The following is a 21,276-nucleotide window of genomic DNA, read 5'->3' as shown; positions in this document are numbered from 1 at the left end:
TAAGAATGAATTGTCTGAATCATTCTTCTGTAGTGTGCTATGCACATGATAAACTGCAAGCATCATCCCCACTAATTCTCATCTTTCTGTAGTAGATGGAAAATGGAAAAAACAAACCCAGAATGGGTTTCTTGGAGATGAGGTCCCACTATATGTCTTCTGTGTCTTGGTGCTTTTGTTCATAGTGGATATGTGCTGTAGAGTGTTGGCTTTGCCAAGGAAAAAAAGGTAATTGTGCAGTGAACTGGTTTATGCTTTATGTAAGAACATTGTGCTGTTGTAAATTTGTTGCATTTTACAGAGCTGTCTCCAAAGAGTAGCCTTCAGAAAGCGACCGCAGGATTTAGAAGTGAGAAAAGGCACTTAGTATGTGAGATAATTGGATAGAGTTTGGAGACGTGAGGTCAGAGCCTTGGGCACAATATTTATACTGCAATGGCATCCTCTTACAGAATGGCCCATAACTTTTAGATGTTGTTATGCCGCAGAATCCATTTGGGGCTGGCCTATGATATCCCAAAGAGAGAGGGCATAAAGTGCCTCTCGTGTCCATTTGCAAAGGCGAGCCAAGGGGAGAGCGTTTGGCATTTGGATCGGGATCAGGTAACCTCCAGACCTCCTCTCCTCCACTAGCTCCACTTTCTAGCATCAGACAGATTTGGTGCAGTGCAGTATTGTGTGAAAGACCCCCATACTAATGGATAACAACTATTGGCATGGTCCAGTGTGTGCCCAACAGATACTAATTCAGAGTATGAACCAAGCTGATGGCTGTTTGCAATATTGCGAATGGCTGTCGTTACGAATGTGCACTTGGATGGGGATTTATCCAGAAATTACTGCATTTTGATTTGTAGACATACCTTTTTCCTCTTTCTACATTCCTCTTCTGGACCTAGTACACAGGGAGTGCAAGAAACGCTGTATGTAGGCTTTACCAGGGTGATGGTGGGCAAGCAGCATGCATATATCCTCCCTGATGGCTTTCGAAACTTTTAAATCACGATTTTACAAAGTATTTGTGCATCTCTGCCTCCCTGCAACACCAAATCTCTGTGCCTGCAAAGATGACTAAATACTTTCTTAGTTTTCACCCAGAGGGGCTACAGCTTGGAATAAAATAGCTGAGCAACTGCTAAGTGCAGTTTTGCGCAGGGAATCTGATGTATGTACTTGTGTCTCATATAGGCGCGTGCATAACCCATCTTCTGCAGCCACACTCTGAGGTCTGTGACCTGGGCTGCTTCTGAGCACTTCGGTTAAGGTGCTGATTTTGCCTGAAAAACAGAGCTCTTACAATTTTTTTTTTTTTTTTTTTAAATCTCTATGGGATAAAAATGGGTTTAGAAATTACAATCAAAATACCAGGTTCCCCCCTCCCTGAATGCTCCCGAACTGCTGATTTGACAAGGCGTTCGTTAAGACTCCTGGGTCTTAAGATTGGGAGTTTGAGCTCTCATCGCACATGATACATCTCTTCTGTGCACTGAGCGTGGCGCTTAATGCAAGCGGAGTTAAAAATAATCAAGGAACGTACGTGGAGGCTTGGGGTTAAGTGGCGAGAGCCGTGGAGTTTGGATGCTCATTTTCACAGTGAGCTGTCACCCTAATGGACATTGATACTAATGATGGAGGAACCCCTATGGTTATATGGTTTGTTCAGAGCTTTCAAACACTGGGCATTGCTTGGCTTTCAGAAATACCTTCCAGGAACTCTATCGGTATGTGTACATGTTTGAGACCATTTAAGTCAGCCATTCCTGCTTAATTTCTAAGACTGTTGTTGATAAAAATGAAATTTAGTTACCTTGTACCTTGAATTGAATTGAGCAGAAAGCAGTGTTATTGCTACGAGAGCAATGTTATTGCTACGCGTAAAGAGTGTATAATCTCTGTTTAGGTAAGAGCAAAAGTGAGAAATTTTGGAGTAGGAACCACTTGCTCTGAGTGAAACACTGTGACCTTTGTAGTTATGCATCAGGTTTCCTCTTAATTTATCACACAGGTAGTGGAGAATAAAATCAGCCCTTTTTTACCACATTGGATGCTATAGCAAAATCAGAATAATCAGCCTTCATCCATACGTGCAGATACAAGAGAACAGATAACTGACTCAAGTAAAAATGTTTGTGCCTGGAGGATCTTTTCCTTTCCTAAGTTGCCAAGTGGCTGCTCTTCCCAGTTCATGGTGGTGTAATGGGGCTGTTTCTGTTGTTTGGTACCTAGCCTGGATGACAAGGTTTCAGAATTGTGTTCCAGGTGAAATTAATGTGAAAACACTTTTAAAAAATAAATAAATAGGGTTGCGCATGGTAAATGCTCTGAAAAGTTGCACGCTTCATCCTTGAATACCATCCTGTTGAGGCTGGATGGCTGCAGGTGACTTGTAGTTATGTTGAGGGACCAGCTGAATGAATTGGTTGCATCCCTGCAAGGCCGAGGGTGGGAAGAGATGAGTTTCCCTCACCTCTCGCCATCTCCCACCTGTGTCATGCTCTCCCTCCTCCCCAGTTTCTGTCCTCCCAAGGGAGAGCAGTTCTGCATCTCGGTGGTCCCTGGTTGCATGGTGCCACTTGCGGTTGCATGAAGTCTTCTTACAGCAAAGGGATGTGACAAGTGCAAATAGAGCTGATAAATTTGCTGCTGTTCTTTATCTACATAATCTAATTGCAATTGGTGGATAATGCCACCGAGATAGAGCAGAGCTGCTTCCCATTGTCAACACACTTCTCCTTTTTATTGCCTTTTTTTTTTTTTAAATTTTAAATAATCCAGTGCAAGTAGAGTATTGACTTTCACTGAAGGGAAGTGATTAATCACAGTACTTATGAGTAGATCATTTACTGCAGCTTGCATGCAGGTTGGGTACCTGAGGCCGTTGTACTCAGTCAATCAAGGCAGGCTAATATGGGTTAATGGCACACAGGTCATCATGCTGTTGGGATTTATTAGGCAAATTTCTCTTCTCATCTCGGGCAGTTTAACTTGTAAGCAGAAACCCATAGCAGTGGGCTCTCAAGAAGACTGTGGTTGTTTCCATAATGTTGTGTTTGGAGTGAAGACAGCTGAACCTACTGCGAGGAGGTACCTCAGCAGTTGCTGGTGGTGACCCTCCTGCCAGTTTTTTCTTGCCAGGCAAAGTGTCTTGCTAGGCTTCCTGAGCTGCAGTGAGCTAATGGAGAGGGTTGCTGCAGGATCTTGCATCATTCAAAAAAAAAAAACCCAAACAAACTTCAGTGTAATAGTATCACCTGGCTGCACATACACACACAAACACAGACTTTTCTCCCACAGCATCCCACATCCACCTTCTTCCACCTGTAGTTCCCACAGCTGGGTTGGAGTAAGGCCAGAGTAAGCTTCAAGAAATGAAAAGCAACTCCCAAACCACCCGCTGCTTTTTTATTGTTAAAAAGATAACAGTTAATTAAGGACTAGAGAAACCCAAGGGGAATAGTGTGTAGGTCTGTGAAGGACTCAAAGGATGTTAGGAAGTAAAGCCTCTTGTGGACAGTAAGACAAATTTTTGCATGTGAACTTGCTTGTTTTGATCAAGAGAATATAAGTGGATCATTTCTGGAAACCTTGAATGGCAGCAGGAAGGATAACAGTCATATCATACTGAAATTCATTGCATAGAAAAAGTATAAGGGAATAATTCTGCAGGTGAGAACCTAAAGCATGTGTTCATGCCTTTCTTTGTCTTTGCTTTAGTTTTCTAATCAAGGGGTGCTCCTTGCGTACAGATTTGGGTATGCAAGGATTAAAGTCTGTGCATTGGCCCTTTCTTGGGTCATCGTGACCCTACAAAGTGCAGCATGGGTAGTCTTCTCTTAGGGATGGGATCAGGGTGTTGTGGGTAGCCCGAAAAACCAGAGTGCACCAAGTATTTTGAAGAAAATTAAAAAAATCATGCAGAATATTCTTACTGTATGAAGTAGCTCATGTGGGCTAAACAAGCAACATTAATTTGAAATTTACACATTTTCAGTTTTACTTATATATAGTAATAAATAAAAATTTAAAAATATATAATAAAAAGATAATTATGTTATAAGACCTAGCAGATCAATTGATAGCTTAAAGCGGCATCTTCTATCAGTGTACGAGAGCTACACATTCTCCTACAGATATCACACTTCCTTCTAACGTCTGTTTATTAGCCTGTTATAAATTCATATGAATGGAACCACAATGTACTGCTGACTCCAGGAATGTATTTTGAGCACATGTATTCTTTGATGCACAGTTGCTTATAACTTCTGGTTTTCATGAAAATCCCTTATATATAATATTTTCTTTGAAGGCTTTCCATATTTAAGACAGGTGTGTAGAAGGTGATGCCTGAGCTCTGAAGTTGATATCTCTTGATATTTATGGCTGCATCATTAGGAAATCAGATCAACAGCTTTTGATGCACATTTTTTTTTTCTTTTTTTACACTGCATTTTCATTACTTTGCGATCCAATTCAAACCACAGAACTCTGCTGGTGTGAGAACAGAAGATTGTTTGAAGTTTCAAGTAAGAAAGTCGTTTGAAGGTGTCTCCAGCCACATTTGACTTTTTCCAGGGAGCCCAGAAAAGAATCCAAACCAAACATTTTCCTAGAAAATGCCATCAAATCACTAAGTAACTTTTTAAAATTTATTTTTGATTTATTTTAGTTTGGAAATGCTTAATGGGGGATCTTGTACTAGGCTTTGTAGGGTATGCGGCAGAGGATGTTCCCTGCCCCGAAGGACTTGGGGATGGTTCAAAAGCAGCGTAGACACAGCCTGAGCCCTTTCCTTCGGGGCGCAGGGGGACCCTGGAGCAGGGACAGCACTCACCCCCCCATCCCATTTCCACATCCAGTCTGGTTCACAAGGACGTATATAGTTCAGCAAGCTGAATGAAAATGTTTGGATTCAACCGTTTTCTGTCAAAATGCTGTTTTATCAAAATGGAAATATTTTGTGAGAACATGTCAGTTTTGACAAATTGTTTTGATGGGTGAAGTCTAAACAAATTGTTTCAGCATTCTATGTTATTTTGATATAAAGCCATCTCATTTTGACTCTATCATTTAGACCTTTATAACGTCGTTGTAACATTTATATATTAAGACTTTTATAACATATAAATATTGCATCAAATCTGTGACTTGAAAAATAAAATAACAATATTACAAGGTTTCTGTATTTTTGCAGTATGCTATTTACCTCTTAAAAGACTGTGTATCTTAAATATATATATAAAATATCTATATATAAACTTTTGAACATACTGAATTACTCGTTTAGAATTTTTTTTTGAGATCCTGATATTTTAGTTTATTTCATAATGGAGTGACAAGAATTGCGCAGGTCCTGTCCAACTATAATTCCTCTTTCTTAACCATTTTTGTTCATTCCAATCCTAGGAAGGAGTTAAATTTTTAATAATAAGAATAATTGCCACAATGAGAGTGTTGTCACTTAGCAGATTTATCCCAAAGATTTTAAACCATTTTATAAAGCTGGTTAAGATGCTGTTCCTCGCTTCCCATGTGAGACAATTAAAATGCTGTTGTTTAGAGGTCAATGGGGTCCAGTGGGGATGCTCCAGTAGAGGTGTCGACAGGTTGCTGGTGATCCTGGGTTACTAAAAAAAAAACCCCAACATGGAAAACATTTTTTCTAATGATTTTTTTTTTTTAAAGGACAAAAATGAACATAATTTGATATAATTACTCGTTCTGGGCTCTGTTACTGGTGGCAGCAGCTCAGGTCCTCTCAGATGGGCTAGTGGTAGGTTATCCTCTTGCCTGTAAGTTTGTACTCAACGTGCTCAAATGGTAGGCAGATAGATGGGCATAGATATTCAGTCATGCATTCTGTATTAATTTGTATTATCATGCCTTAATTTGAAGTAATGGCACACTACTTGCTTGATGATCTCTGGTGGCTGGAAGCATGGTCTTGGCCCACTCAACCTCCTTTTCTGCTTCTTATGCCTTCCCTTGTGGCTGGGAAGGGCAAGGGTATCCATGGAGTATGTAGTGGTGTTTCTGAGGAGCAGCTTGTTTACGTGCCGGAACCCCATAACGTATTTGTTCTACTGTTAGTTCATTTTACTGAATGCGGCAGTTCAAATTTCTGAGTCTTGCTTTTGTCAGTTGAGGGAGTGGTTTGGGGAAAAAAGAAGTCATAAAAAGGCCAAAAAAGAGTGCATGTTCTTTCCATTGTCTTCTCAGTCTTTCAGATTTCAAGTTTTTTCCTGTGCTTTGCAGTGTACTATTCTTGGAGAGGAAAAAAAAAAAAAAAGAAAAGAAAATGAAGATTTTCATATAAACCCATGAACCTGGGAGAAGTGGCTTTAAGAAAAACAGCAACTACTAGGAGACTAGATAAAATCCCAAGAGTTAGTAATGTGATAATAGTATCTCATATTCATTGAATGGAGCGCCTGTGACTCTGTGCTTTCATGGGACTGTAAATGTTCTTTTAATCTCTTATTTCTCTAGAGAGACAGATAAATCTGAACCCATTATACGCTGCGGCTGAGGCAGGGCACAGAGATTTACAGGATCGCAGGGGCAGCCGGTTGTGCACCGGGAATGAAGCCGCTGTCCTGGGTCTCAGGGACGCGGTTAGTGGGATTACAGGGGATGCGGTGAGGCAGGTTGTGCGGCGCTCTGGCATTTTCTCACCGCTGTTTGCATGGCTTTCATGGTCAGCACGCACAGTGCAAAGGGGAGAAGGCTGGTTTTGAGGAGCTGATGGTGAAAACCTGGTGCACGGTGAGCGATGCTAATGGTACTTTGCACTTCAGCCACTGACCAGGTCGCAGCAGTCCCTGGTCCTCAGCTGCTGCCGCGGTGCCCAGGTTTGTAGCAGTCAGGTCCAGCCACAGCCCGGAGTCATTTGCTTGGGAAAATGAGATGAATGAGTAAAAGTGAGAAAATGGCAGAGTCTCAAAAGGGGAGAGAGGAATGGGAGTCAGAGAGGCTGGGGGCAGGGTGAATCGAGTAGAGAAAGAAGTGGAAAGAATTATTATTTGAGGGATATTGGGTGCAATCTGTTTTTTGATGGAGTTCAGCCCTGTGGAAGGGGAGCTCAGTTTTATAACCTGTACCATCACTTCTGTGGAAATAAATAGAGTCTTAATGTGGAAAGGTCCTTTTTCTTTCTAATTTAAGAATCTGCTGTAATATCTGCCAAACTAGAAGCTGCTCTCTGAAATGAATATTTTTCATTGAAGGAGGCAGAGGAAGGCTTTGCATTTTCCTGCAGGACACGCAGAGGTAGTGTGCTGCAAAGACCGCAGTGGAGCAGGGATACTTGGTTTTTACTTTTCCAGGTGTGGATAATTTCACTGAGGTCTGTTAGGAAGAGGCAAAGCCTTGACTCGGCCTCAACCAGCCCAGCCCAGTGCTGAGTCTGGGAGTTGGTGCACCACAACAACTGCTCCTCAGGAACTGGGGAGAGCAATGTGGGATCCTTCTCAGGTCTTTCTGTGGTGATCTAGATCCAGATGGTTTTTCCTCTCTGTGCATTTAGTCCTGCATGAATGCAATCTGGAGCAGAGCAGTTGGCTCTATGATGGACACACCTTGGCCCAACAACGTGCAGATCTGGCCTTTGCTTTGGGCTGCTTTGCTCTAAGGCAGGTGGTTCTATGGCATTTTTATGGCAGGAAGATGCTTCAAAGCCTTTGGCCTTGGAGCTGCAGAGGTGTGAAAACAACCACCCACGCCAGCTCCAAGATGAACTGAACCCAATCCAAAGGAAACAGGCACATCTGTGTACACAAGCTGCAACTCCAAAAGGGGCTGTGGTATTGCCTGCTAAACCTGGAAAGAAAAGCAGCTACAAGAGCATTGGCTTTTTTGGGAGCATCAGTTTGCGCGATGCATGCCTTGTGTTTGGGTTGTACTGTGTCTAATATGGTGCAAGCTCTGACCGATGCTTTTTCCATGGTGAGAGTGTTGCTAATGCCTGTCTCCTCTCTGGATTATTTAGTGTTTAATCATTCAGTTCAGCTCACACTGTGCCCTTTGCATCGGTGGGATCACTAAACTGAGTCTTTTTTTCTGCTACCATGTCTCTGCTTCTCTTGAATCATTTCCTCTCACTGTAATAAATTTGATGACAGTTTGCCCCCAGGGTCTCAGACCATTGCACAGTCTCCTGTTGGTCACTTCTCTGCACAGCAGACCCCATGCAGGACCACAGGACTGGTGCTAATATGGGTGTGTTGCTCATAGCAATATTGGGACTCTTGATCAAGCTGTGATGTTGTAGAGCATCAAAGCCTCATGCTCTAGAGGACCAAGCAGTGGGGTTATGCTACTGTTGTCTTGGTCAAGCAAGCCATCACTGCTTAGGATATCATTTCCAAAGTAGCCCCAATATAACTGGAATATCTCAAAAAGCTTTCTTGTCATTGGGCCTGTTTGGAGCCCGATTGTGTGGGTGACAGTCCCTTTTGACGGTACCATCTTCACAGATGAGCTGTGCCTGGTGAGGGAAGGGTTGGTGTGCAAAGGGACAGGTTGCTTTCAGTACTTATCCTTGCTTGGAGAGGACTTTATGCATTGGTAAAAGTCTTCCAGTTTTGTCAGCTCCCTGGATTGTGAAGAATTAGGGATGTTTCTTCCTATGCCATCCAGGCAGACGTACCAGGGACTTTCTTACTATGAAGATTTCTTACCACCTTTTGAATCTGTGCAGCTCAGTAAAAGCTAGGGTGGCATGAATTAAGGTGAGATTGTAGATTACTGCTTGTGCCCATCACACTTTGAGGTTGGAGGGGGCTTGTTAGAGTATTTCCATTTGAAGGATGAAGGACACATTTTGTTCTGTGTGGCTTTTGTCTTTTGCAGAAGGACCTACCTCCCTGCAAGAAGTGGTTCCCTTTGAAAGGTTTTGATGAAGAAGTTTATTTCTTGTGTCTTTCCCCTACCTCCCAAGGCACCACAGATATTGGATGAGATCCTGGAGGTGCATTCAGCTTGACAGGTTCTGGGTGGGGGAAGTTCACAGAGGTCTTATGGGAAGATGGATCCATTGAAAGGGAGAGAAAATATGGATATCTGAGCCCCATGGACCCCTCCTGACTCACTGAAGTTATTTAAGGAAGGAAAAATTTTTTTGAAAGTAGCAATACTAGTGGAGCTTAGGTTCCTGTGGAACAGGATCCTTTGTCCTGTCCACCTTCCCATCCCACCAGTTGGGCAGCCAGGTGCAGATGGGCTCTAAAAGCAGAGTTCTTCCAACCTGTCTGCAGTAGGAGAGGTTTGATTGGGTCTTTTCCTGTAGCTAACAAGCAAACATGTGAATTAGCAATTGAAAAGCAGTGCTTCAATTCACAGGTGCTGAGTCCGATATACCAGAGAAGCAGCAGCATTTCCTGAGATGGATGCTCAGGTTGGGCACCCATGCATTACACTGCCAGCTATTCTCATTTACCCAGCGGATTTTCCTTTGTTTGATTATTCTTGTTTAACATTTTGCTTGGTCCTGAGAGGCTTTTGCAGATATTGTGATGATTCAAATTCACTTCATTACTACAAAAAATTAATATTTGCATTGTAATGATTTGAACCATAATACTGAGGAGCCTGATTGTGCTCTACAGGCACAGAAAAAAGTGCAAATTCCTGTTCCTAAAACTTCCGGTGCAATCTGTTAACTCCCAGAAGTTTCCAGAGTACCTTCATCTATACTGCAAAAGAAGAATAAGATAAAGCCAGATATTAGATTTGTTTCGGGAGGATAGCTCTGAAACCATCACAGAAACTGGGAGTAGCTTGTTTTTTCAACTGAGTCTGTTTAGTCTGAAAACAAAGGTCACCTAGGCAGTTTTGGATTTTGGAAGCCCGTAATCCAGATTTGAATGTGGGGGGCCCCGTCTTACTTAGGTGTCAAAAAGCTGTGAGGTGCAAGTCTTTTTAAAAGGACAAGGGATTTTTTTTGAGAGGCATTAGAAGGGGGACTGACTGACAGACAGCAAGATCTGTAAATCGGGCACTGTTAAGACATCTCAAATCAGGCATCTGGAAATGGAAGCCCCTGAAATCTGTTGTCAACTTTGAAAATCCTATTTCCCCCCCTCCTCTCCTGCCAGCTTTGAAAGTTCGAACTGTGTTCTTTTTATCACATTTGTCATTCCTTAGTAGTGAAGCTCTGGCATTCAAAATCTGGCTGACAACTTTGTGGGTATGAGCCAAAATGAAGTTCAACTTGCACCTTTCTCTGATGCACCCAGTGCTGTTCGCAGCGAGAGGCAGGAGTCTGAACTAGAGGGACTCCAGTCCCATTCATTATGGCAATTACTGTCTTCTCGCTGATGACAAAATTAAGCTTGTTTTCTTTATCCTGATGTAGATGGACAGGACCTGTTGAGGTGTACACAACAGGAATGTTGAGAAAGAAAGTGCCGTGTATAAACCATTTCTTCTCAGGCTATTCCTTCATCTTAAATAATGTAAAGGTCATAAATCTCCTGGAAATCATGTAAAATCAGTGCTGCAAAAGACTTACAGCAGTTCCAGGGTAGCTTAGGTTTTATTTTATAGAGGCTCATGTCCAGCACTTTAAAGTTTGCTAATTTAAAATACATATAAATGCACTTTCAAAGCAATTTAGATCTATAAACTGAATGTATAGTTCAAGTGACACTGAGAGAACTGGCTTTTGGGGAAGGAGCGCAACTCAGAAATGAAGTCTGATGTACAGTCTGCTGGGCATGGCGTCTGTCTTTATGGCCAGCTGTATGGATTACATAAGGTTTTTAGGGTATAAACTGAGTATGGGCCAGAGTCCAAGTGTGCCAAGCAGCCACGCAGGAAGCAAGCCCAACCATGAGCACGTTTTGTGGCAATGCCATATAACTGTCCTTGGGCAAACCCACTGCTCCCTCTTTGCATTTCTTTAAATCAGTGTCTGGCAGCAGATGGCTTAAGGATGCGTTTTGAGAGGGCTCAGGTTTGGTCTCCTTGTCTGGAGGTGGTGGTGGCAATATTTCTGCTGACATTGCTGCTTGCATTTGCAGTCCAAAGTCCTGCTCTACCTACTGAGATTGCACCTTCTCAGAGGTCCCACAGCTCAGGTTCTGTATTGTCAAGGCATTGCAGTAGCTGACACCCACCTCTGGGAAGGGCTGAGACGTCACCGTCACCGAGCTTTTAAAACATTTAGAAATCCCACCCTGATTTGTGTGAAAGCACAAAGTGCTTAAGACTGAATTGCTCTTGATTAGGTAACGTGGTATTTCCCTAAAATGTGGAGCAAAGGACTCCGCTTCCTTTGAGCAAAACTTGAGGGCTGCTATCATTTAATTATTTTGGACCTACACTGGTTAATTACAGCCCTTCCTGGCCTCCCTCGTGGGGTAATGGTCTTTAAACCGTGTATACAGTTGTTTATTCAGAGGAAATGTTTCAATTTACACATACTTGTGATTTTTCCCGTCTATAGGTGTTGCTGTGTTAAGCAACATAACTATAATATTGTTGGTAGTCTAACATATAAGTAAGATATTTTGGGAGAGAAAAATGTTTCTGATGTAATTTAATTCCCATTTACAGGCAGGTGGAATTGAAGTCTGGTTCCTGGGTTTCTGATGGGAAATGCACAGTGTGCTTGAAGAGGCATCTGAATCTCTGAAGCTGAGATTTGCTGAATTGCTTTTTGGTGCCCAACCTTTAGTGATTTCAACAAGAATTGAACAAGAATTTGAATCCCAGGGGCAACATTTATACCTTTCAGTTCAAACCTTAGCAACTGTGTGGATACAGATCCCTAAAGTAACACATGCTAACAGTGTTTATCTCAGCAATTATTCAAACTTTTGTTTTTAATTAAATAGATGTTCTTGATAAATTTTTACAAGTGTATTGACTAGGTAGGTGACATGATGTCCTCAGGGTTGATTTTTGTGCTTTGTGGGGGCAAGCACCTGGTGTTTCTGTTGTCCTGTTGAGGAACTGAAAGTTTGCACAGCTTATTTTTCTCTGAGGTCGTTAGTGAACATACAAAGGGACTTTATAAGCCTACATGGTAAGCAGGAAACAATCGGTTACACAAGTGGTGGCCAGTTTTGAATGGGAGGGATGGAGATGATAAGCTACGTGGTGGTAAATCGCTGTCTCTGACTACAGTGGAGCAACAACTTCCCTTATTTTGGGAAGTCTATGTGCACAGGTTGCCCAAGGAACTGGACAACAAACCAGATGTTCTCCTGGTCTGTATTGCAATTGTATATGACACTTAGAGCTGGTACAGCCCACGGAGGTGTCTCTAAAATACATGTGGCAAGTCCATTGCAGTCTGCTGTGCTAAGTATTTCTTTTTTTTCCTCCCCCTCCCCAGCAATCAAAGAGAAATACATGGACTGGACAGAGTTTCTCATACATGATTTGACCGGCGCCCGGACTGCACCTGCAAATTTACTGGAAGGCGTATGTATTAGATTGCAGTTCCTATCCGATGCGGTGTCACGGTGTGCATGCTGCAGCAGTGTTTGCGCTCCTGACGTGTAGGGCTGTGTGCTTGCAACGTCTTTGTGCTGGCAGCAGGGTCTGATCCAGTGCTGGCCAAAACTTGGTGGCAAGGTTGCCTTGACTCTGCTGGCTCTGCATCTGACCCAGTGATGGGTAGTTTGTTTTTCCTTGAGGCTGGAGGGTGATGCTTAGAAAGTTGGGTACTCAGAAAAAGGTTGGGTGGTGAAGGAGAGCATGGAAGGAGTCTGTAGGAAGGACACAGGCCTTCAGTGCCTCGTTAGATCCATCAAACTGGTGACCTGAGCTTTCAGGTGAGCACACAGGTTGGAGAGGGGGTCTAGTAGGTTGATGGGGAGCACTGTCAGGTTTATGTGTATATGGAAGTAGCTCCCCCCAAGGACATTCCTTCCACCTAAACACAGCAGTCAGATTTAGCAGGGGAGTTCAGTGAGGTGGCCCCAGTTGTTGGTAGTCAGGAGAGAAGAAGGGGTTGGTTTTTTTTAGATGCATGCATATGGCCAAGAGCCCAGTCGGTGCAGCATATTCACAGGGTAACTTGCATCTGGGGCACCCTCAGCTTGCCTTGAGATCTTGGACAAAAATCCTGCAGATTCACCTTGAAACTCTGGGAGCAGGGCACCGTCTCCATTGGGACCTGCCCTGCTCTCCTGTGGATGCTGTGCAGGTGTTTGGTGAGGAGACAGCCCGCCCTGCAGGACACAATTCTCTCTGCCCCTCTGTGTTGAGGCTGCCAGTGAAGGCATACAGGCAGTTTACCTTTGTGTAAGTGCTCGTATTGGCTTTTTGTAAGCAAGTGTGCATCCAGACACCATTTTTGATCATTTTATCCCTGGTCACTCCCACCAGCAACAACTGCATCTTTTTTCCACGTGCCTGTGCAGTACAAGCTGTCTGGCAGGGAGAATTAATAGCGTACCATTAGGGATTTTTTTGCCCCTCAATCTGTTAGCCAAACAGCCCTTGCATGCCCAAAATAATGCATGTCCTCAGGTCTGCTGCATCCCTGTTCTGGACCACTCCCCGTCAGTACATGCAAAAAGCTGGTGGTGTCCAACACCCATCTCTGGTGTACGCCAGTGCCGTCGCGAACCTCTCCATTCCCTTCCTGCAGGTAGAGAAAAAAGGCAGCCCCAGGCAGAAATGCAGAGAGAGAAAACATTGTGTTGGCTTGAAACAGTTTCTGACCCTTTTCTGGTGTTTTATGTAATATATGTGCTTAGTGCTGTCTGTGTCGTGCAATGTATGTAACCCCCTGTCGACAGATTTGCTGTTCGTGAGTGCTGCAGATTGTTGTTATACTGTTAAATCGATATGTAGTGATACTTTTTTTTTTTTAACATGCTAGCTATGCATATAAAGAGTTCTTGCGTTATGGTAAATGTTAATATTTCATGCAAGCCAATTATTAATCTTAGCCATTCAGTTCTCAGGGGTAAGTGACAACCCATTGGCTTAAAATTCAGCACACAAATCAGAGAAGCAATATTCGCTTTTAAACAGCCGGGCATTTATTATAATAAGTTAAATCATTACACCATTGTTTCATATTAAAGAATGTTTTGTTGCAACAAAGCAGTTGTATCAGAGGAAAAAACTCCATTACAGTAGATTTCTATTATATTATTAACTTCTGACACTGCATTTTACCATGAAATAATATTTGAAGAGATTATACAGGTGCTTGTAGTTTATACAATAGAAGAGTGGTTTATCAGGGCAAATATATTGTTCTGAGAAATATCTATTAGTCATAGAGCTGGTTAAAACTGTACATGTGATACGATTATAGATAATTTTAATTCATTTTTTTACCAAATTCTCATTCTGTTGCCTGCATTTTTGGCTTGAGAGATGTAGTCAAAATCAGCTGCATTTCAAAATTTTGAGTATTTTCAAGATTCAGTATGAAAGAGAACTTTTTTGAAAAATAAGGATTTTTCCTCTCTTTTTTTTTTCCTAGCCAACCCTAGAAAGAACCATCCTGGACTTACTCTGATTTATGGAATTAATATTTTAAAAAATACCGTGAAAGGTTTATATTGTTTAATTAAGTAGAAGTGGGGCAAACACACAGAAAAAAAGAAGTCCTAATATATTTTGCCTGTGCTTAGCATCTCCTTTGGGGACCAATGCGCCCAACTCTTGGATTGTTTTTTAGTGCTGCTCTTAAAGCCCTGGAATCGAGAAATTGCATAAGAATCGGAACTTGCATTTAAAAAAAAAAAAAAAGAAGATATCTAACTGTTACGTTAGTGGAGAAAAGCTTGACAACACAGAGATGTTCACAAAACAATTCACTGAGATGTTCACTGAGCCCCAAAGGTATCATTCTGCAAAGCATCTCATGGTTTTTTAATGCCTGCGGTTGGCAGCTTTGCAGGTGTAAAGTTAAGCACATGTGTAAATGGTTGCAAAACTGGGATCACAGAAAATACTGTATGTAAGCAAATAAACTCATTTACTGGGGTTTCTCGAGCGTGGTGGCTTGATCCAGCAAATCCTGTGTGCCTTGGGCTTTGATCCCAAGGCCACTTAAGCTGGTGGGAACCTGCCATTGGCTTTGGGCTTTGGGGTAACCACCACAGACTCTTGCATCCATGGCAGTAGGGAATAATTTGCTCTACATGCCAGTAGGAATAATATAAAGCCTTTGGTGGGAAAGATCAGTGCACAGAGGGCAATATCAGGGTCATGTCCAAAGTAGTCGCCTTTTAGGTAAATGCCATTGTCCAGTCCTATGATTGGTTCTTATCAGCTGCAATCAATGAGAATTTGGTTTTAAATCCTCCAGTATAACTGGGCTTTGAGTTGTTCAGGAGCATCCTAAGCGGATGTGCCTTATGAGCTGTTCCACCTTTTATTATTCTTTTTTGTTGTTGTTGATGATGTCGGTTGAGAAATTAGCACAACTGTTGTTTTCTGTTTTACTTCTGAATTTGCACTTGGAAGACATTGGGTAAAATAGAAGTAGAACAGACTGTTTGCTGATCGCTTGGATGATGGTGTGAAAAACAAAAATAATCTTCTGCTGTCATCTGTTTCCTTGAGAAGTCTTCAAATAAAGTTTAAAATAAGGAGTTTTGCTTCTATTCAAACAGCCTCTGCGAGGAAAAAACCCTGTAGACCTCATTACAGTTGATTCCTTAATAGAGCTGCAGGATTCCCAGAATCCCTTTCAGTACTGGATAGTTAGTGTGGTTGAAAATGTTGGAGGAAGATTACGCCTTCGCTATGTGGGATTGGAGGAGACTGAATCCTATGACCAGTGGTTGTTTTACTTGGATTGCAGACTTCGACCAGTCGGTTGGTGTCAAGAGAATAAATACAGAATGGACCCACCTGCAGGTAAAGAGCCTCTTAAAAATACTATCTCCCTTTCTGGCGTTTACTGATGTTTTGAGATACTTGTGCAACCCATTTCTTCTCCAGCATTCACATTGCTTTGACAGTAGTTTCTAGCTGTTACACAGATGGCATGTGAGAGTCATCTAATTTAGGTTCAAAATGGGTCAGGTAAACTGTATTAAATTTATTTAGTAAATTCAGTTTAGCTTAGCTCACTCCTGGAAGGAAGCAGTGTCCGATAAAAGCAGTTTTGTGCCATTTTCCACCAAGAAGCAGAGCTGATGGAGATAGTCCAAGGATGTGCTTGCTTGCCCAGCCCTTTTCAGTTGTGTTTCAGTGGCCTGGTCTTCTTGGCCATACTGTAGGCATCCTGGTGGAGGCCTCACTGAGAGCCATTCTTTGGCTGTCCAGATCAAATCCTAGGTGACACCTCTTAGCATATACTAGGCTCCATTTGCTTTCCCCTTACCCAAAGACCTCTTGCCCATTTGTGTTTCCATGGCCACACACATTTCGCTTGGGTAGCAGTAGATCTCCATGAAATTTCCTGGGGCTAGAGGAAGTGCTTTGGGACCTTCATGGTCCTTCTAACACAAATTTTTCATAGTGTGCTGTAACATCGCTGTACAGCTGCCAAGTGAGACCTGCCTGTGTGTAACCAGTCAGAAAGTGCAGTGAGAGTGCTGGGTTTGTCTGCCTGTTCATTTCAACCTGCCCATTTAGGAGCTACGGAATGTCTATTGCTAGAAGCTAAGAAAATAGTCCTTTAAGTAAGGGTAGATGAGATCTTACAGATTTAAAAGACTACAAATTTTATCTGCATTTTCTCCAAGGGAGTGAAGTCTTTGCAAATGTGTCAGACCAGATTCAACATCAGGAGATTGCAGCTTGGAGTAGAAACTCTCTAGAGTTGAGCTTAATGTTCAAAACAGCTTGGAAGGAGAGAGATAGGGGGCTGCAGTTAAGCCAGTCTGAGGTCAGAAACTGGAAGTCACACACCCAGGGGCAGGGGAAATTCAAGTGACAGGAGCCAGGCAGAAGAGTCAGGCACGAGTAGGTTGGGCCAGGAGGCTGGGCAAGAGTAGAGTTTAGGGGTCAGCTGGAATCAGACTCCAGGCAGTGGGACTGGGTTTGGCTGGATCAAACCAGCAGGGCAAGGAGAGTGCAAGGCTGAGTGTAGGGGAAAGCTAAGGATTACTAAAGTTTAGCAGGCAGGATAAGGTCTAGGGACCACAGCACACAGCAGAGGCTCGGGGCTGGTTGCAGCCTCCTGGAGAAATGCTTGCAGAGGCATTCACTGGCAGGTTCTGGGGCTGGCTTTGGAGATGTGTTTCCATCCAGGCTATACCCCATTACAGCAGGGGAAGATTGGGAGGGTGAATTATTTCCATCGCATCAATAATATTGGTCAAAACTTTGTGAAAGTTTCTAGGCTATTGGGTTTCTCTCCACTCAGGGTGTTTGGCTCTGAGTTGGCTGAGTTGATTGAGTCAAGTTGGTTGACTTGTCTTCTCTTAGTTAGGGATCTGGTTAAACATGACAGCTTAGGCTAGTGCATGCATGATCGTCTTCGGGGCAGAAAGTGTGCAGCATCTGGTTTTTTCATAAAGCTCTGACTTATACTTGGGGCTGCAAAGCTGTTTGCCAAGTCCTGTGGAGCCTGGCCCCCATTTGCTAGCTGTTTGCATCTCCAGGCTGGATGCCCCAGGACTACCATTTCCCTTGAGAGGTGAGGTGCTTTCTTGGTTAATGCTCAGGTTTTGGCCCAACAGACCTATTCCACCTTTTCCTGTGTAGGTGAACAGCTTGTCTGTGTCCATGCCTCATTTTCCTTGTGCTGTGTGTGAAGTTTTCCCATGGGTGTCAAATGATAGGAGAAGGGTAGCCCTCTGCTGGGTAGGTATTTCTGTTGTGACTTCTCTCCATCAGACCTGACACAGAGCGGTTACCCCAATACATGCAATTGTCGTGTTCACAGGTCTGTCTGGGTCTTGGGTCTAACTTGGGGTCTTGAATGCTTTTGGGAAGCGTGTGTTTTTCTTCACTGATAGGTAGGAATCAATGTTCCCCATCACTTCTAAATTAGATGCGAATGCTGGAGAGCATGAATATCACTCACTCTGTTATTTCACAGAGTATTTGTGTTGCAGAGAAACACTTTTTCATTGACTGTCTTTGAACCCTCTTGGCCTGGATAGGTTTAGTGAATCAATACAGAAATGGCCCAAACAAGATTTGTGCTTCCTCTTTGTTTATTCCATTCTCTTTCTACTCTTTCCTCCTTTTATCCAGTTGTGCTTCCTTTTCTATGAATTCCCTCCCCTGCCTTTTTTTTCTTTTCATTTTTTCAGTTGTCTCTAGACTTGTTATTGGACTCTCTGTTTGCTGAAGTTGCTTATGTTTCTTCTCCCCTCTCCTTGATTTAACTGCTTTTAAAATTTCTTTCTCTTGTTCTCATCTGTCTTCATCTGATATCTGTTTCGTCTCCTTGGCATTTCTCTGGTCGTTCGCTTTTTAGTGAACATAGTTATTAATGAATTCAATGCCCCAGGTCTTCTTCCTGACTTCTGTTGATTTAAATGAGTGGTCATTACATCTCCTAAAGGTGTGTCTCATAGGAGTTTGCTGAGAAAAGACCCTTTGGGTCTGAACCCTTCCATTTTCTCACAAGTCTTCTTCTGAACATTGCACCCGAGGGTCTGTCTTCAGTCCCTCTTTCTGGTCTACACAGTTGTTGGGCTCTGTGCTCTGGGGAGTAGCCAGTCAGAAATGGGAATCTGATGCGTTTCTGGAGACAGGAATGCTTGGTTGTTCCACTTCTGGCGTAGTGGACTATATCAGCCTTTTAATGTCTACCTAACATCAACGCGTTCATAAAGCACAATGGATGAAAAAAGTGTATGAGACAGTTGTGATATTGCATGAACCGAGAGGAAGAAGAGGGAAGAAGCCAAATGGCTGGTCCTAGGGGATTTGTTTCAAATTAAAGAGTCTGTAAAAGAAATCTGGGAGCAAGCAGGCAGGCAAGCAGTAGTGGGTTGTCAGGATGAGATGCTGGCAGAAGAGAGCTCTAAAGAAACTCAGGGATGAAGCTACTAAACCAAGAACTGTCAAAGGATGTAATTCCCCAGGCCAGGAGAATGTGCCAGGGACACATCTGTGCCTGCTTCCTTCCTTCCAAGTGACTTCTCTAGTAAATAGGATTTGGACTAGAAAGACCTTTGTGTGAAAAGACCTAGTATGGACCGTCTTAGGAAAGAGAGTCTATGGAGAGTATGTTGGGTTTTTACACATCAGGGATTAAATTCACCTGCCATAGTGTAGGCATCAAAAAGACAGTTCAGCGTGAGCTATTGCTTTCTCTTTATCATTGATGGAGAAAAAGGGATGCCTAACACATGTCTAACATAGGTCAGATGAAATGACATCTTCATAAGCCTGTTTTTTCCACTCGGGGCAGTTGAAAGCAAGGACTACAGACCTGATTGTCTAACTTGAACGTCTGAAGCCAGTTGAGGTGACTCCCTGATTGATAACAGGAACATCCTTAGACTGTATATCAAAGCTGTTATGAATCTCCTCTGAATAGATGCTGAGGACATGCAGTTCCTCCCAAATCGGGCTGTGTGTTTAATTGCTATGAAATGAAGATGTTCAGTTGCACAGTGGTTCTGCAGGTTCTCTGGGACCTGCCAAGTTGGGTTTCACCTTGCACAGCAGTTTGAGGTCAGTCTTTCAAGATGCAGAGCACCTCATATAAAGGAGATCCCATGGATCCAAGAACCGTATTTTGGGTGGACATATCTCTTTTCTGAAGTCATCCACATCCTAGCACCCACTTAATGTACAAGAATGTACAAGAGGGTCCTTAGGAAATAGCATCCTGGCTGTCTTCTTTAAATGGCAGCTTTCAGGGACTTTGTATGTCTCGCAAGCCCTTTTCATTGAGGCAAAGGGGTCGTAGCGTGTTTTTCCCCTCAGATGTATATCTGAATCCAAAATAAGCCTCCTTGCTAGTGCAAATTGGCACAGGCTGCTTGACACAGAGCCACTGATGGTCTTGCCTCGACTGCATATGCAGGAAGAGATCGTCTCATTTTATGTTACTTTCTATTTAAAGACAAATTGGCAGTCATTTTAATTGCTCACTCCTTGTTAACCTAAATACAAATTGACACAGTACACTTTGTTCAATTACCTGCAACCCTATCACTTAAATGAAATGCTTTATGCTCTTTTAACCGTACGATTTAGTGTCCATATACTTGCCAGCATAAGCTAGCTGCCACTAATTAAATGCGCATATGATATTACTTGCTGGTTATTGAAATCATTGGAGTTGTCTTTGTCTCTGGAAGTTTGTTGACACTGTCCAAAGAAGTTGCTGCTTGTTTTCACTGATTTTGGGCAAAGTTTCCCAAAATGCCACTTTCTTCTTTTCTGTGGATCACTGTCATCATGGTAGAAAATGAGGGTCTATTTTCAGTTTGCCCTGTCTGGGGAGCAGGGGAGCATCCAGGAGGGTTTTCCAACACTCAGACGTTTTGTTAGTTGAAACAACGGGCTGGCTGCAGCTTGGGGCAAAATCATGTTATATCAAGTATTTCCCTGCTTGGCGAAAAAAAGAAAGAAACAAGGGAAGTTGCTTCCTTCCCTGCACTTCAAGCCAATCAGAGCTTCTGCAAGTGAGGGAGAACTGGAGCAACAGGGCTGTAAAATAATGAACAATTAGATAAAGAGTGCGCTTCTTAACACTTGTGACTGCTGCACGTGCTGTAAACACAGACTTGAAATGTATATTCCCATTAATAACCAGACAGTTGAGGAATTAAAAATACAGCCCTGAAAGGTTAACATTTCCCTTTAAGTGTGTTGAAATTCATATGCATATCCTTGATGTCTGTTCTGAAGTAGCGAGGTTTGATATAGTGGAAGTATAAATACATCCACTTCCAGTGAGTGATTCTGCAAATCCTGTTTTGATAAGGTCTTAAATCTGTTGAGATCAGAGCATAAAATTCTCTTGTACCGTCAGTGCTAGGTGAAAACAGTGCTTGCCAATTCCTTTTTTTATACATATTTTTATTTCCTCCCTCAGAATTGTAAGATACAGCAGTAAATCTTCGCTAGCTAGTAAATATATACGGTTATTAGATGTACAGAATTTAAATGCAAATTGGGCCAAATTGAACTGTGATGTAAGTACGTGAGGCCAAACTGACAAAAGAAACGCTTCACACTGTTCACTCCTTATCAAGGTTCAAGTTTATTACTGAGTAAATGTTCATTTCCATTTTAATAATTGTTGCAATCTATCTACCTATCTTGTCTCTTTAAGACCTTGATACGAGTGTTCTGCAATAACTTGTTATGTGCAGGATAACAATATGTTTTCTAGGGCAGAAGTAAATCCAATATAATGTTCTTCATCATAGTATTGTT

The 21,276-nt window shown here is 42.6% G+C and overlaps 1 protein-coding gene across 4 annotated transcripts in view; it reads left to right on the top strand.

Annotated features, from left to right (window-relative positions):
- The window catches only part of SFMBT2 (Scm like with four mbt domains 2), a 117,975-nt gene that overhangs the window by 40,425 nt on the left and 56,274 nt on the right, over positions 1–21,276 (top strand). For 3 of the 4 annotated variants that reach the window (XM_054812982.1, XM_054812981.1, XM_054812983.1), the window contains exons 5-6: positions 12,338–12,426; positions 15,588–15,834. In XM_054812982.1, the coding sequence (XP_054668957.1) occupies positions 12,338–12,426; positions 15,588–15,834 (336 nt within the window). The remainder of the gene's footprint in view (positions 1–12,337; positions 12,427–15,587; positions 15,835–21,276) is intronic. The other variant, XM_054812984.1, reaches the window with a different exon arrangement.

This window comes from Grus americana, chromosome 1 (genome assembly GCF_028858705.1).
Source record: "Grus americana isolate bGruAme1 chromosome 1, bGruAme1.mat, whole genome shotgun sequence".
Classification (NCBI taxonomy): domain Eukaryota; kingdom Metazoa; phylum Chordata; class Aves; order Gruiformes; family Gruidae; genus Grus; species Grus americana.
Note: the sequence above shows the minus strand (reverse complement) of the source record. Positions and strands in the feature narration are given on the sequence as shown.